This window comes from Hemicordylus capensis, chromosome 2, assembly GCF_027244095.1.
Source record: "Hemicordylus capensis ecotype Gifberg chromosome 2, rHemCap1.1.pri, whole genome shotgun sequence".
Taxonomy (NCBI): Eukaryota; Metazoa; Chordata; class Lepidosauria; order Squamata; family Cordylidae; genus Hemicordylus; species Hemicordylus capensis.
This window is the reverse complement of record NC_069658.1, coordinates 273,598,577-273,611,539: the sequence shown is the minus strand read 5'-3', so window position 1 is coordinate 273,611,539 and position 12,963 is coordinate 273,598,577. Positions and strand designations below refer to the sequence as shown.

Here is a 12,963-nt window from a genome sequence, read left to right as displayed (position 1 = left end):
GGCTCTAGAATACTGCTTCCCAACCAATATGGTATGGGACACGGGCCAGTAAGTCACACAAGTCCAATTCAGACATCATGCTGTATGATTGTACAGATGTCTGTATACTTGTACATGTGTCTGTGTGAATGACTGTACCTGTGTTCATTTTAAAAATGAACCTGGATACAGGCCCTTCAAATGCATGGTATAGATAGGACTCATACTTCTGTACCTGCGTTCAACATAACACGTGAATGACTATACCTGTGTACAGATCTGTACCTGTGTACACTGTACACTTGTTGTACAAGTGTTGAACATAACATGTGATGGGCCTTATGAGTCCCATTCCCTGTGCACAAGGGAGCAAACTAGCTCCAAAAGTGGGGAGTTTAAACTCCCTGCTTTAGGAGCAGACTCTAAATAAATAAATAAAATTGTGTGATGGTTTCACTGTTGCCACAAAAAAAGATATGTTTGTGTTGGAGGGGCAATGTGGCCTTCCTTTTAATTTAAGTGTGCCTCAGGATGAAAAAGATCGGGAAACACTTTATAGAGGACATTAACATCATACAAAGCTGTTCTATATGGCTGCATCAGAGAAAGGGGTGAGACAGCCTACTCAATTGGTTTGGCTGAGACCGACTGCCATTTGACATTTAGATTGAAAATACTAAGGGCCTGGATTCAGGAGTCAGCTGAAATGTTATAAAGACGATATATCAGTGATGAAATACACATTCCACTGCTCTGAAGACAAACTTCAAAATGACCTCTTAATACGTAAAAAGATACTAACATGACTTACAGATTTTTACACAAAACATGTAAGCTAAAACAAAACTGAGCAAACGTTTTAGTGTGATACACCATCCTCAGTGCTCCATTTAGCATGCCAGCTGAAGGCACTTAAATACAGAAGCTGAGAACCTGAGAGCAGCAAACAGATAATACATAAGGGGAAAGAGAGTAGACCTTTTGCCAGGAAGATATTAACTCTTTCAGTGACTGATGTATCTCATGGCTTCTTTCATCTCATCCTTAACATTAACATTAGGTTTCATCTGTCCTGTGAACATCACTGCTTTGATCTTACATCTTATTAAATTTCTTTCAACAGGCTACATATCAGCCAGATCAAACAAACAAACAAATGTTCTTCATATCTTTTCATAAGTGGTCTTCCTGTTTCTCCAATATAAAATGCTGCAGATTCCACACATTCAATTTTATACACTACCCCCTTCACCTTACACCAACCCTCATCCTCCTCACAGATAGAACAATCCTTCCCTTCACATATATTATAATAGACTAAGACTAATTTTCATAGACTAATGAAAAGATATAAAGAACATCTGGCTGACTTTTGCATAAAACTCTGTCAGTTATCTTAATATCTTTTTATGCATTAAAGAAGTCATTTTGAGGTTTGAATTGTTATTTGCAACCCGAACACATCAAACTCTGCTCTGAGTGCTGTATGAATGATACAGTCAGTGATGAGACTAGAGGGAAGTTTCTGTTCAGTGTAAGTTTTACTGGGTGGATTTGGGCAAGTTGCCATCCTCCGTTTTGGTTCTTCCACTAGTGAAATGGGTGGTACAATGCCCTTCCATCCTGTTTTGTAACTAGGACAGAAATTATGTAATTTGGGGAATTTGTGTTAATTATTTTGTTAATTTGTTAATTATTGTGTTAATAATTTGTGTAATTAATGATGTTCTGCTTAGGGACCATGACACTTCTGTGAGGGGAGCCAAGAGGAAGAATCCCAATCTACTAATAATAAACTTAAATTTTATGTAGTGTCAACAATATGTGCTAGACACTGCACAGAATGAAAAAAACATGGCAAGATCCCTGTCCAGAGAGAGAGAGAGAGAGAGAGAGAGAGAGAGAGAGAGAGCATTGTTGTGGCGAATTCTTGGTTTGATACCTGGGAACAAGCTATCACCCTGTATATGCCCACATGTTATCAAAGAAAGTCAGCGCCGCCCCCCCCCCCCCCATTCAATGGCCTTTCTTACTAGGAATGAGGAGTCAGAAGGCCCTGTCAGATTGAGATCTGATGATGACTAGCATTTGATCTGAATAAAGGATCCATGACAGATCCATCTGCCAGATTCTGATATCTAGAAAATCATATTTACTGAAACACAGAGCAACATTATCTCTTTTCGCTTGCACACCCCCACTCCAGAACATAAACTGGAATTGTAGACAAAATTGCAGACAGGATGCATGTCTTGGGTTCAGTGTCAATGATGAAGAATTTGCAAATGAGTTTGTTCAGAAAGCTTGTTGGAAAAGGACAAAAGACAAAAAGAACAAGTGCCAAAATAAACATTCTGTGTTTGATTTTGAAGGCACATGGGGTGGGGGGAGGGATCCTGTTCTAATTGAAATAGTTTTTGAGCTCTGTCATCCTGACAGCCTAGGCGTTTCACATCACTGCCAGAAAGAAATGTAACCTCCAGGAATCAGAGGATCCCATGTGTGTGTTTGAGCATTGGGGAGGAAGCTATAGAGAGCTGGGTTTCTGGCTTCAAAGAGGAACATTGACCCAGTTCTGGGTATATTCCCAATACATGCTTGGGGCTGAGAACTTCTCTTTGCTCTGTGCAGTAAATTGCATGAGAAGTCAATGTTTTGAAGCTTGAATGTTTTTGACTTCCTGCTCTGGAGGAACATTTCACATGATTGATTTTACTCCAGAACTATGCGGAAGAGGAAGAACTAAAAAGAAAGCAGACTGACTATCTGCATCTCTTCCCAAGGAGCTGCTGGTTGGTAATAAAGGTTGGAACTAGATTTGATGCAGAACACAGGCTGCAAGTGGAAATGGAAGTCTCATGTTGAATCCCCTCTCCTATGCCCCATCACCTGCAATAATGGCAGCGTGTGGCCATGTGTGTCGTCATCATGTCATGCATTTGCCTACCCGCGCTATCAGCCAGTGATGGAGACAGGCCATACAGAAATTCGTCACATCACATCACACATTTTCATTACTACACACTGCAGGATAACTCTTCAAATAGACTGCCGTTTTCTAGAGTAGTCTTTCTAGAGTAGTGTTAGTTCTGTTCTAAGAGACCAAGATCCAGGATTCTATATCCAAGAACAGTCAGAGAGATGCATGAATGTGATGTACATCCCCAGGTTTTTTGTCCCTAGCTGCTTATATTCATACTTTTTTTTTACCCATTTAAACTGATGTTCCATTTAACTACCATGGCTAATAGTCATGAATGTGTTAAAACCTTTTTTTAGAAACCAACACCTGGTTCATCAATCCAGCAGCAGCTTTATGATCAAATTGACCTCTACTGCATACACTCAACTGTGGCATTTTGCTCCCTGAGGAGAACCTATGGAAGAGGGGCAGATGGCTAGCTGAAGGATCATGCCCCAAATCCATCTTCCCAAGCATTAGTAAAGAATAGCCTGAGAGCTGGGACCATTTAGCAGAGTTCACCAACAGTTTCAACACATGCAAGAATTTCTTCACGACTTTATCCAAACTTTAGATATATGAACCTTCAAGCCTCTACTAATCAGTCAACTAATGCTTTAATTGCAGATTATAAAAGCACACTAGTTAGTCAGATAAGCCACTAGCTTCACATAACAGGTTCTGTTTATGTTCTAAAATGAGCAAAGGCTTATGGAGTTCAGACAATGAAAAGCTACACTGATGCTTTGTGTAAGGTTTCAGCACTGCTGATATAATGAATAAGCTAGCTAAAGCTCTTGGCCCTGCTATTATTAACAAGCTTGATGTGTTTTAAATCAGATTTGAAGAACACCATCTGATTGGGAGAGAAGAACCATAGCACTGCTTGCTTCGGATAATTTGGAAATTGCCCACTAAATTCACAAACCTGCATGGGGTAGAGCATGTTGTACTTTACACACTTGATGAATATAATAATGATGGCTTTAATTTTCCCTAGGCCAGTGATTTTCACATTCTGTTCCAAAGAAGCCTCAACTGCTTAGAAGCATGTAAATGAAAAGATCAGTACTGGAGGGCAAGCTTCCTTAAGGAGCAGCTTGCCCGTCCCTATTGATCATCTCTGTGCAGTGGGCAACTGTGGGGGAGTTGGGTGCATGCTCAGTTCAAGCAGGGCAATGAGCCTGGCCTCCATCCTGTGTAAACTGATAGTGACCCTAAGTACCTATCCCAGAATCCTTTGCAACACACACAACCAGCAGGTGGTTCCTCAACAAACAAGTTGGTATGGAAAATATTTCCTGCCAGCAGAAAGTCTGAAACCACTGCTCTAAACAATAAATGATAGGTAAAGTATTTTTGGCTTTGTGTTAAATAGTATTCCATGAAGGAAAAACTGTCACATTCATTCAGGATCTCTAGAAAAGGACTACCAGTGAGATACTGCAGTATATAATATATGGTAATTTAATCAGTTAAAAGCCAAACAGTTAATCAGTTAAAAGATCTTGCTTGACAGCCCTGCTTTTTTATGACCAAAGCAATGCATTATTAATATTTATACAGTTCTTTTAAAGCAAAAAGGCTTGTTGCAATTTGTTGGTTGGTTCTGGAATAACATTTTGCAGTGATGGATTAGCATTTTAAAGGAGAGAACCTGCACAAGTAACTTATCCTGTTGATGAATCCAGTTTTCGAACATTTATGTAGATACTCTCCAAATAACATTTCCATGTGTGGCACTGAAGTGAGCCCATTCAGAGCTAGTCGGCAGACATATTAGTCAGAAGGAGCCCTAAATTTCACCTGTCTTTAAAACATCTCAAAACAACACTTTAGATAGATCACTATATGAATGTATACCATCCAATGATACAGATTTACCACCATGGTACCAACTTTTCACTACTTTTGCTGAGTAAATCTATAACCACTAAATGTGCCATCTAGCATGCTCTATGATGTTACAAGGGAGCTCCAGTTGAACTGCATAGCTTGAGTGACAAAAAGGCTTAGGCTAAAGGCGCCACAGCTCCTCTTCTCCTCCAGCCACAAGCCAATTTCTATTCCGTTTTACAAGGTGGCGAGTTAAGCTGTAGGATCAGTTTGATAAGGTCGGGAAAGAAGCTGTGGAAGAAGATGAAGGCCATCCACTGAACCTGTGGCTGAGCAAAGGATTGATCCCATAGCGATCCGATGACAGTCTATCCGTATCTAATGAAATAGGCTGTAATTACTGTATGCTGGAATTTTATTTTCAAGTTTATCTCAAAATAGACATTGTTAAATATTGCTAGAGTGGATAATTACTCGTCCACTGTATGTCTGTGCACTACTACCCTCTACTGGACAGGAAACAAACTGCTTCTCTTTAGATTACGTTGGCTAACATACTGCGCAACATTATGTGCACCTTGCAGTTTCTCAAGAGCTCTGTTGCACTAAATGCAAAAATCGAACAAACACAGTTGTATAAGTGATGGCCATTATTTCCAATGGAAACATATTATGTGCACTTCACAATGTAAAGTTCACACAATTGCTCAAGAGCGCTGTTGCCAGGGGCGTAACTATAATAGGGCAAGGGGAGACAGTTGTCTGGGGGCCCACTGCCTTGGGGCCCTCCCAGAGGCAAGTCACATGACTGACTCCCCCAGCTGCACACCCACCTTCAGCTGCACACCCTTCCTTCAGTTGTATTCATGCTCCGAAATTGATCTGAGTATTAAGACCTGGAGCTACCAGAACAGCATGTCATTCTCTAGTACCATTAAATGACTTGCATCGTCCACAGTTTACAAAACTTTTTTTAAAAAAGTTTAGGATGATGCTCTATTGTGTGGTGTGTGTGTGTGTGTGTATCTATATCTATCTATCTATATCTGCTTTTTGTTACCACTTCAGCCGCATTTAAGAATTTCTTTACTTCATGAGCTGAGCTTCAGTGAGGGGGGGGGGCATTTTAAAATCTTGTCTCTGGGCCCACTCCAACCTTGCTACGCCCCTGGCTGTTGCACTAAATGCAAGAATTGCATGAACACAGTTGCACAATTTATGGCCATTCTTTCCATTGGGTGTCAATTGCACAACCATGTTTGCACAATTCTTGCTTTTAGTGCACCAGCACTTTGTACAACTGCATAAACATTATGTTGCAAGGCAACTGTTATGCAGTATGTCAGCCACTGGCTTTATTCAAAGAACTGCTTTTCCAGTTACAGCACTTGTTCATAGGACTTGTTCCTGTGTCAATTTACTGGTCATGGAAATGACAATCCTTTTGCAATGGAAGGTCATGCCACAACTGACTTGTAATTATACAAGGGACTAAATTCTCCCATATTATGAATTTAATCAGGTTTGACTGGGGGGACCATTTCTGTAAACAAGAATTGTTACCTGGAAAATCGGCCTATGATGTATAGTCTAAATGAGAAGGCAAAGTAGCTGGGGCGGGGGGGGAGGTGTGCCTGCCAATTCTAGTCTTGACTCTGTTGCTCGGAAGTTCTTGTGGCTCATCTTTTCAGCAGAAATGCTATTGTTCTTGATGCTCATTTTCCTATGCTATGTCTGTTTCAATCCAGTCTCTCACAAGAGAGGCTGTGGTGAGCCAATCAAAGGCTGTGGGCCAAATGTCACGGCTGGCATGCTGCATACAGTCCATAGGTGTGGCCAGTCCCCGCTCTTACATTTCTTTTAAAGCATTCGTCGGCAGCTCATTCAGTGCCATGAACCACACAGGTAATCAATCTGTCATGAGCCAGAGGCCTCCATTACCTTGCTCACTCTAGTTATATGGGTTGATGGTGACTTTGCAAATCGCATTGAAAACCAAGACATGGTAGACCTACAGCTGTAACCCAGTGTTCTTTGTTGTAAGGCCTTGGAGACAGTGGCGGCTCTCGGGCCTGTGTGACGCTTCAGCTAGAGCTGAATATTCTGCACAGCCCTCCTGGTACCATGCAGAGATGACCATTTCCAGCACTGATGGGGCTCCTTTCTGGGATATGGAGCCCTCTTGAGCCCCTGCACCAACTCGGAAGGTGTCCACAGAGTGCCGAGAAGTGTAGCCCTTCCCAGTTCTTTTCCCCATACAGCTCTTAAGAGGGGCTTCTGACTCTCTTAAGGGGCCCTCCCAGCACTGAGAAAAGTGCAGCACTGTGCGGAAGTCAGCACAGTGGGAAATGGCTCTCACGTTGAGGGTTTTTTGCCAAAGTGGCTCCTACTTGAAAAATAGTGAAAAACCGGCCTGCTCACTGCTATAGATCACTGCTATAGCCTTTCCTGAGAAATTGACAGGAAAGTATGGACATATACTGTGCATGCTAGACCTGGGTCGATGGCTGATTTACAGAGCGAGGAAGTGTCAGTGTGGCAAGAGAGCAGCCTAAAAGAACTTCCCAACTGGTGCAGCAGGTTCAGCAGGGAAGCAGCAATCTGATCCCCTCCCTTCCCAGGAAGCCCTCTGTGCCACCTGAAAACCGTCCCTATGGGCTGAGCAACCCTTGGGGACATATTTTTGGGTGGCACAGAGGACTTCCTGGGGGAAACTGCCTCTCTCCACTGCATTGTGAAGAGAGGTTAGTTGGGAAGGCTGCTCTCTCACTACACTGACACTTCCTTGCTTTGTATGTAAGCCACTGTCTTTGTTGCCTTTCTGATCATTGGCACATGATAACCTCAGATATGTTGATATCACCCTTCCAGAGGCGAGGTGGTCTAGTGATAGCAAACATGATGCCCTCTTAGCTAAGCAGGGTCTGCCCTGGTTGCATTTGAATGGGAGACTACATGCAAGCACTGTTAGATATTCCCCTTAGGGGTTGGAACTGCTCTGAGATGAACATCTAGGTTCCGAGTTCCCTCCCTGGCATCTCCAAGATAGGACTGAGAGAGATTCCTGCCTGCAACCTTGGAGAAGCCACTGCCAGTCTGTGTAGACAATACTGAGCTAAATAGACTAATGGTCTGACACAGTATATGGCAGCTTCCTATGTTCCTAAGTCCCAAATACTGTATATCATACATATACATGCTCCCCCCCCCCCAACAGCCTTTGATCTTGACTTTACTGCTGTGTCCAAAGATCAATTGCATCACAGTTTGGGGTGGGGTGGGGTGGGGTGATGTTTTGCTTTGTTCCTTATGATTACTAAGCAGATTTCCAAGCTTCTCTTCAAAAGCAGGAAACCTACAAACCATTAAAAAGGATAATTCTGACACCAAAGCTATTGACTTATTAAAATATGTTGAAAACCATGCATCTTGTGGATCCTATGTTGCATGTACAATGCACACAATTGCTTTAATAGTTTTGTATTTCTGCATTCCATCATTCACCACTACATAGTTCTGGTTACTTATAAAGTGTACACTGTACATATACAAAGGATTAGGTAGTTAAAATTCTTACAGCATCCTTTATCTTTCCTACCCAAAATAAACCACTCAGATGTAACAAGAATGACAAATATTTATATGCCATATTTTGTATCAAATGGATCTCCCTTTTTCTTTACTCCTGTAACTCTTATTTTTCGTCATATCACTTAGAAGGTTATACATATATTTGAGCTCAAACAAAACTGGGCAAACATTCTGACACATTTCTAAACTCTAGGTTTGCATAAGAAAATTCTTACCCAACTTGCTAAAACTGCATGTGCAGTTCTATCCATCATAATCCATCTTGAAATCTAAAGGGTTTTTTAAAATTGAAATTCTGAATTATTATTTTTTCTTTCATGGGGATGACATTAGGACTTCATTTCTAGTGACAATGTGAGTTTCAGTTGAAACAGGAAAAACAAGTAGTTTTCAGTACATAACATATCTCAGCTCTCAAACATCAGCTACTGATTCCTTTCTGGAGAAAAGTGTGTGAGAGAGAGAGGGAGAGGGAGAGGGAGAGGGAGAGAGAGAGATTTTACTGACCATTCCAATAATCATAAAATTTGGGGAGGAAAATTCTCATTCAACCTTTGAATGTTGCAGATTTCTATGAAAATTAATTTTGATTTTAGCACTTCTATGTACAGCCTGTATAATAAGCTGGAGAAAATGTCAAAAAAGTATTGGCACAGATAGAAATAGGAAATAAATACTCAGATACAAGCTCTTTGAAAATAATGGTGGCCAGTAGTGTTCTCTCTAATTTTTTTCATCTCGGTGCGGAATGAGTTTTGTTCTGGGTGGCAGTATCAAAGAAGTATGTGCGCACAGGCATTCAGAATGGGGCCTTCCTGATTCAACCTGAGCGGGATCTAAAATGAACTGAGCGGGCATAAAAAACCATGTGAGTGAGCACACACACGCACACCTTAGAGGGAACAGTGGCAGCCAGGAAAGAGTAATAAGAAACTGAACAGCAAATGCAGGGTAGGGTGGGGTATTTACTACCCTTGCTAGCAGGCATCACAGAACAGTGGCAGAAGCAAAGACAGTAGAGTTAGCACCATTCAGGCTGATTATATAGCCCCCTTGGATGCAGTTAACTGGTGGCCACTTGTAGTGCTGCCTACCCCACCTCACTGGCCACCACTCTTTGAACCTGATGCATAATAAACTAATTAAATTGGCAGCCAATATTGTTTATTGCATGCCTGAGCAGATTCACAGTGCATAGTATTGCGGTACCACTGGGGAGATGTAATATCTGAGTACCAATTAAGAAATGAGCTGAAATCACTGTATTTAATTCACATTCCCCCCCTTCCCTCTTCTCAAAAGGACTCTCTGCAGATGGTGGTGCCAAGCGACAAGAACATCTCTCTCGGTTTTCCATGCCTGACTTAAGCAAAGATTCTGGAATGAATGTCTCAGAGAAGATGAGCAACATGGGAACACTGAATTCCTCCATCCAGTTCAGAAGTGCTGAATCGGTCCGTAGCCTACTTTCTGTGCAACAGTACCAAGATATGGAAGCTAACTTGCATGATCTTGCGAATCCCATTGGTTACAGAGATCAGTCATCCCGTGGAATAATGCACCAGAGTTTTGACTATGAAGGTGGGATGCCAGGAAACAAATTGGCTGGGCAAGAAAGTACCAGACATCCCCCCATGAGCGAGCGAACACCCAGACGAACTAATCTCAGAGATGATGACAGACGTTATCGGCCCCATAGACCCCGGCGGTCCAGGCGCTCCCGCTCAGATAATGCCCTTCACCTCGCCAGTGAACAGAGCTATAAGTTAAAAGAGAGGCCCTCTCTACGAGCCCGGGAGGACTATGACCAGTTCTTGCAGCAGAGAAGCTGTAGGGAGACCATGGAGCAGGGTGCACGAAGAAATGTGTATGGTCAGTGTCCAAGGACTGTATCAGACCTTGCTTTGCAAAATCATTTCAGTGAGAGATGGGGACCCTACTTTGCTGAATATGATTGGTGTTCGACATGTTCCTCCTCCTCTGAATCTGACAATGAAGGCTACTTCCTCGGGGAACCAATCCCGCAACCCGCCCGCCTCCACTACGTCACCAGTGAAGAGCTCCTTCACAAATATGGTTCATACAGCATGCCTAAGTCTTCCACACTAGGTGGTCGAGGACAGTTACACAGTCGGAAAAGGCAAAAGAGCAAAAACTGTATCATAGCATAACCACATTGCCCAAGCACAGTGTTGAAGAATGTAATTACTTCATCAACTTGCACTGTTGTAGTTCTTAAAGCGCTTTTTATTGTAACAAAAAATCCTGGCAAGTGGGGGAGTTGTAAGAAGGTCATAGACGAGGGTCTATAAATAGTCATAATTGTTGGCATGGTGAATATATTTTGCACATTTTATTTTGGGGACGGAAGGAGGGATAAAATTTATTTTAGCATGTAATAGTTGCAAATTTACCTCCTTCCCAGAAGTAACTGCCACCCATTTAATACCCAGTTCACCCACGTTTTAGTTTCCATTGTTTTTTATAGCAGCTGTTAGCTACTAGTTTATCATCTCTCCTCTTTTTTGCTTTTCATTTCCATCACCTGTTTTTTTGGTCATTCTTCTGCCAGATGGCAAGGAAGCATAAGTTATTTCCATTATTGTTCTGTAAATGCAAAGTAAATGAGAGTTTGGAGAAAATATTTTTGTATTTTGTAATATCAGAGGAATTTCTGTATCTTAGGAGTCACTGGGAAATTCATGCACATCCATCATGCTTTTGGCCAGAGCTAAACAAATAGAGCTTCAGAAGCCTTTATCTTTTACCATCAAATTTGTTCTGGATCACCAAGGCTTTACTTTCTGCATCTGGTGGAAACAAAAATAGAGCCTTCCCCCACTCATTCATTAGATTTTGAGGATCCTACAAGGTGCTTTTGAAGTCTACTAATGCTTTCATTTTATGTTATTCTCCAAAGCAAATGCAGACATTGTTATCACTGAAACAAAAATTTAAAAAACCCAGCTCTTTTTATTTTTCAAATTTGAAAAAAATATAACCACCAAATGTTTGTAAAAGTTTAAGAACCTAGTTCTGAGAAGGAATTTTACATCTCTTTAGCAAGGGCTGAAGCCGTTAAAATGTCAACTACTTTTGGGGGGATAAACCAAAACAGTTGTAAATGGTGCAGTTGTGTGATGTCAGCATGAACTTGTTTTGAGTATAGAATTGTTTTCTGGTGCTCTAGTTTCCTGGCATATATTAACTGCTGTTCATTACCAAGCGGTATCTTCAACACTGCCTTCTTCTGAAATCCATAATGAAATGAATACATCCTAATCATGTCAGACTTAAAGTCTACCCATGGGAGATATATACTTCAAACCCATTATGAAGGCAGCTTGAAGGGCCTATCCTCAGGCTATAATGGAGTCCATTCTTTGGAACTAGAACAAACCAACAAAAGCTTCAACATGGTAGTTATATACATAGGGCTCAAAATGTATTGTGTGCTATGGTGGATGTGAGTTTTTTTCCTCTCTGTATGCTTTAAACAATTGGAAGATTGTCATCAAGATGTGTTCAATATTGTTTCCAGATGGGACAGTGGGAAAGAAGGCAATTCTTTTCTTTTCTTTTTTGTACTTGCTATAGGGCTGTAAAATGGGTTTCAGTAGTTCCCCGCTAAGTCTGATATTGCCCACTTACAACACTTGTGCATGGTTCTTTGGAGAGCTTGAGGACTCTATTAGAATAAGAGTCCATTGGAGAAACAGAGGGAGAGCTATATCTTGGTGTGAGTGGGATTAAAAACAGATGGGAGGGCCCTGGTTCTCTTAACAGAGCCTCAGGAGCAGGCCTCTGGTGCCTCTTCAGCCCCACTGCAGAACCAGGTCTTGGGTCAACTGGAGGGGACAAACAGCCTTGCCTATATAAAAGCAGTGACTCGAGAGAAAATCTCAGATACGGATGTATTCATAGCACAGCTAGGAATTTTTTGTTGTGCGTAAGGAGAATGTGATCATTATGGTTTTTTAAAAAAAAAATAAAAGAAAGAAAAAAAGAAAAGAAACAAGGTGAAGTATACAAAGAAATTATTTCCCAGCTGGGATGAATGGAAGTACTGGCCCATTCAGAAAATGGCTAACAACACTGAAGGTTGTTTTTGTGGGATGGTTGGTTTTTTCATAATAACTTCAATTCAGTGTGATCTTTGAAAGAGGCATACATGCAAAGGGGCCCCCACAAACAAAGGAGTGAGGAAGCCCTTCCCTGTTCACTTCAGAAGCCCTAGATCACAGGAACAACCATCCCTGTAGTACACAGTCCTTGTGTGACCTTCAGAATTATTTCTTAGCGCCATGCACCTACAAAAACCTGATGATCTGAAAGATGTAACTTTTGGGAGTTTGGGGTAATAACCTTTTAAAAACACACAAATAAAAGAAGTACAGGCTTCTAACAACATGATGGCTAAGTTAACTGCATTAAAACGTTTAGAAATGGTAGACCAAAAAAAAAAAAAGGGAAACTGGGCACATTTATGCTGTGGTCAGATGAAGCAGTTCTTAAGTTTGTTTTAAGATCTTACACGTGTAGCTAGTTTTGATGACTTACATGTTAGAGCCTGGTGCAGCTAATGCTGGTTGTGA

At 41.4% G+C, this 12,963-nt stretch overlaps 1 protein-coding gene across 6 annotated transcripts in view; it reads left to right on the top strand.

Annotated features, from left to right (window-relative positions):
- The window catches only part of PRICKLE2 (prickle planar cell polarity protein 2), a 365,950-nt gene extending 353,564 nt beyond the window's left edge, over positions 1-12,386 (top strand). For all 6 annotated transcript variants that reach the window (XM_053298867.1, XM_053298866.1, XM_053298870.1 and 3 more), the window contains one exon: positions 9,671-12,386. In XM_053298867.1, the coding sequence (XP_053154842.1) occupies positions 9,671-10,539 (869 nt within the window). In that variant the 3' untranslated portion in view covers positions 10,540-12,386. The remainder of the gene's footprint in view (positions 1-9,670) is intronic.
- Positions 12,387-12,963: the final 577 nt, after the last annotated feature.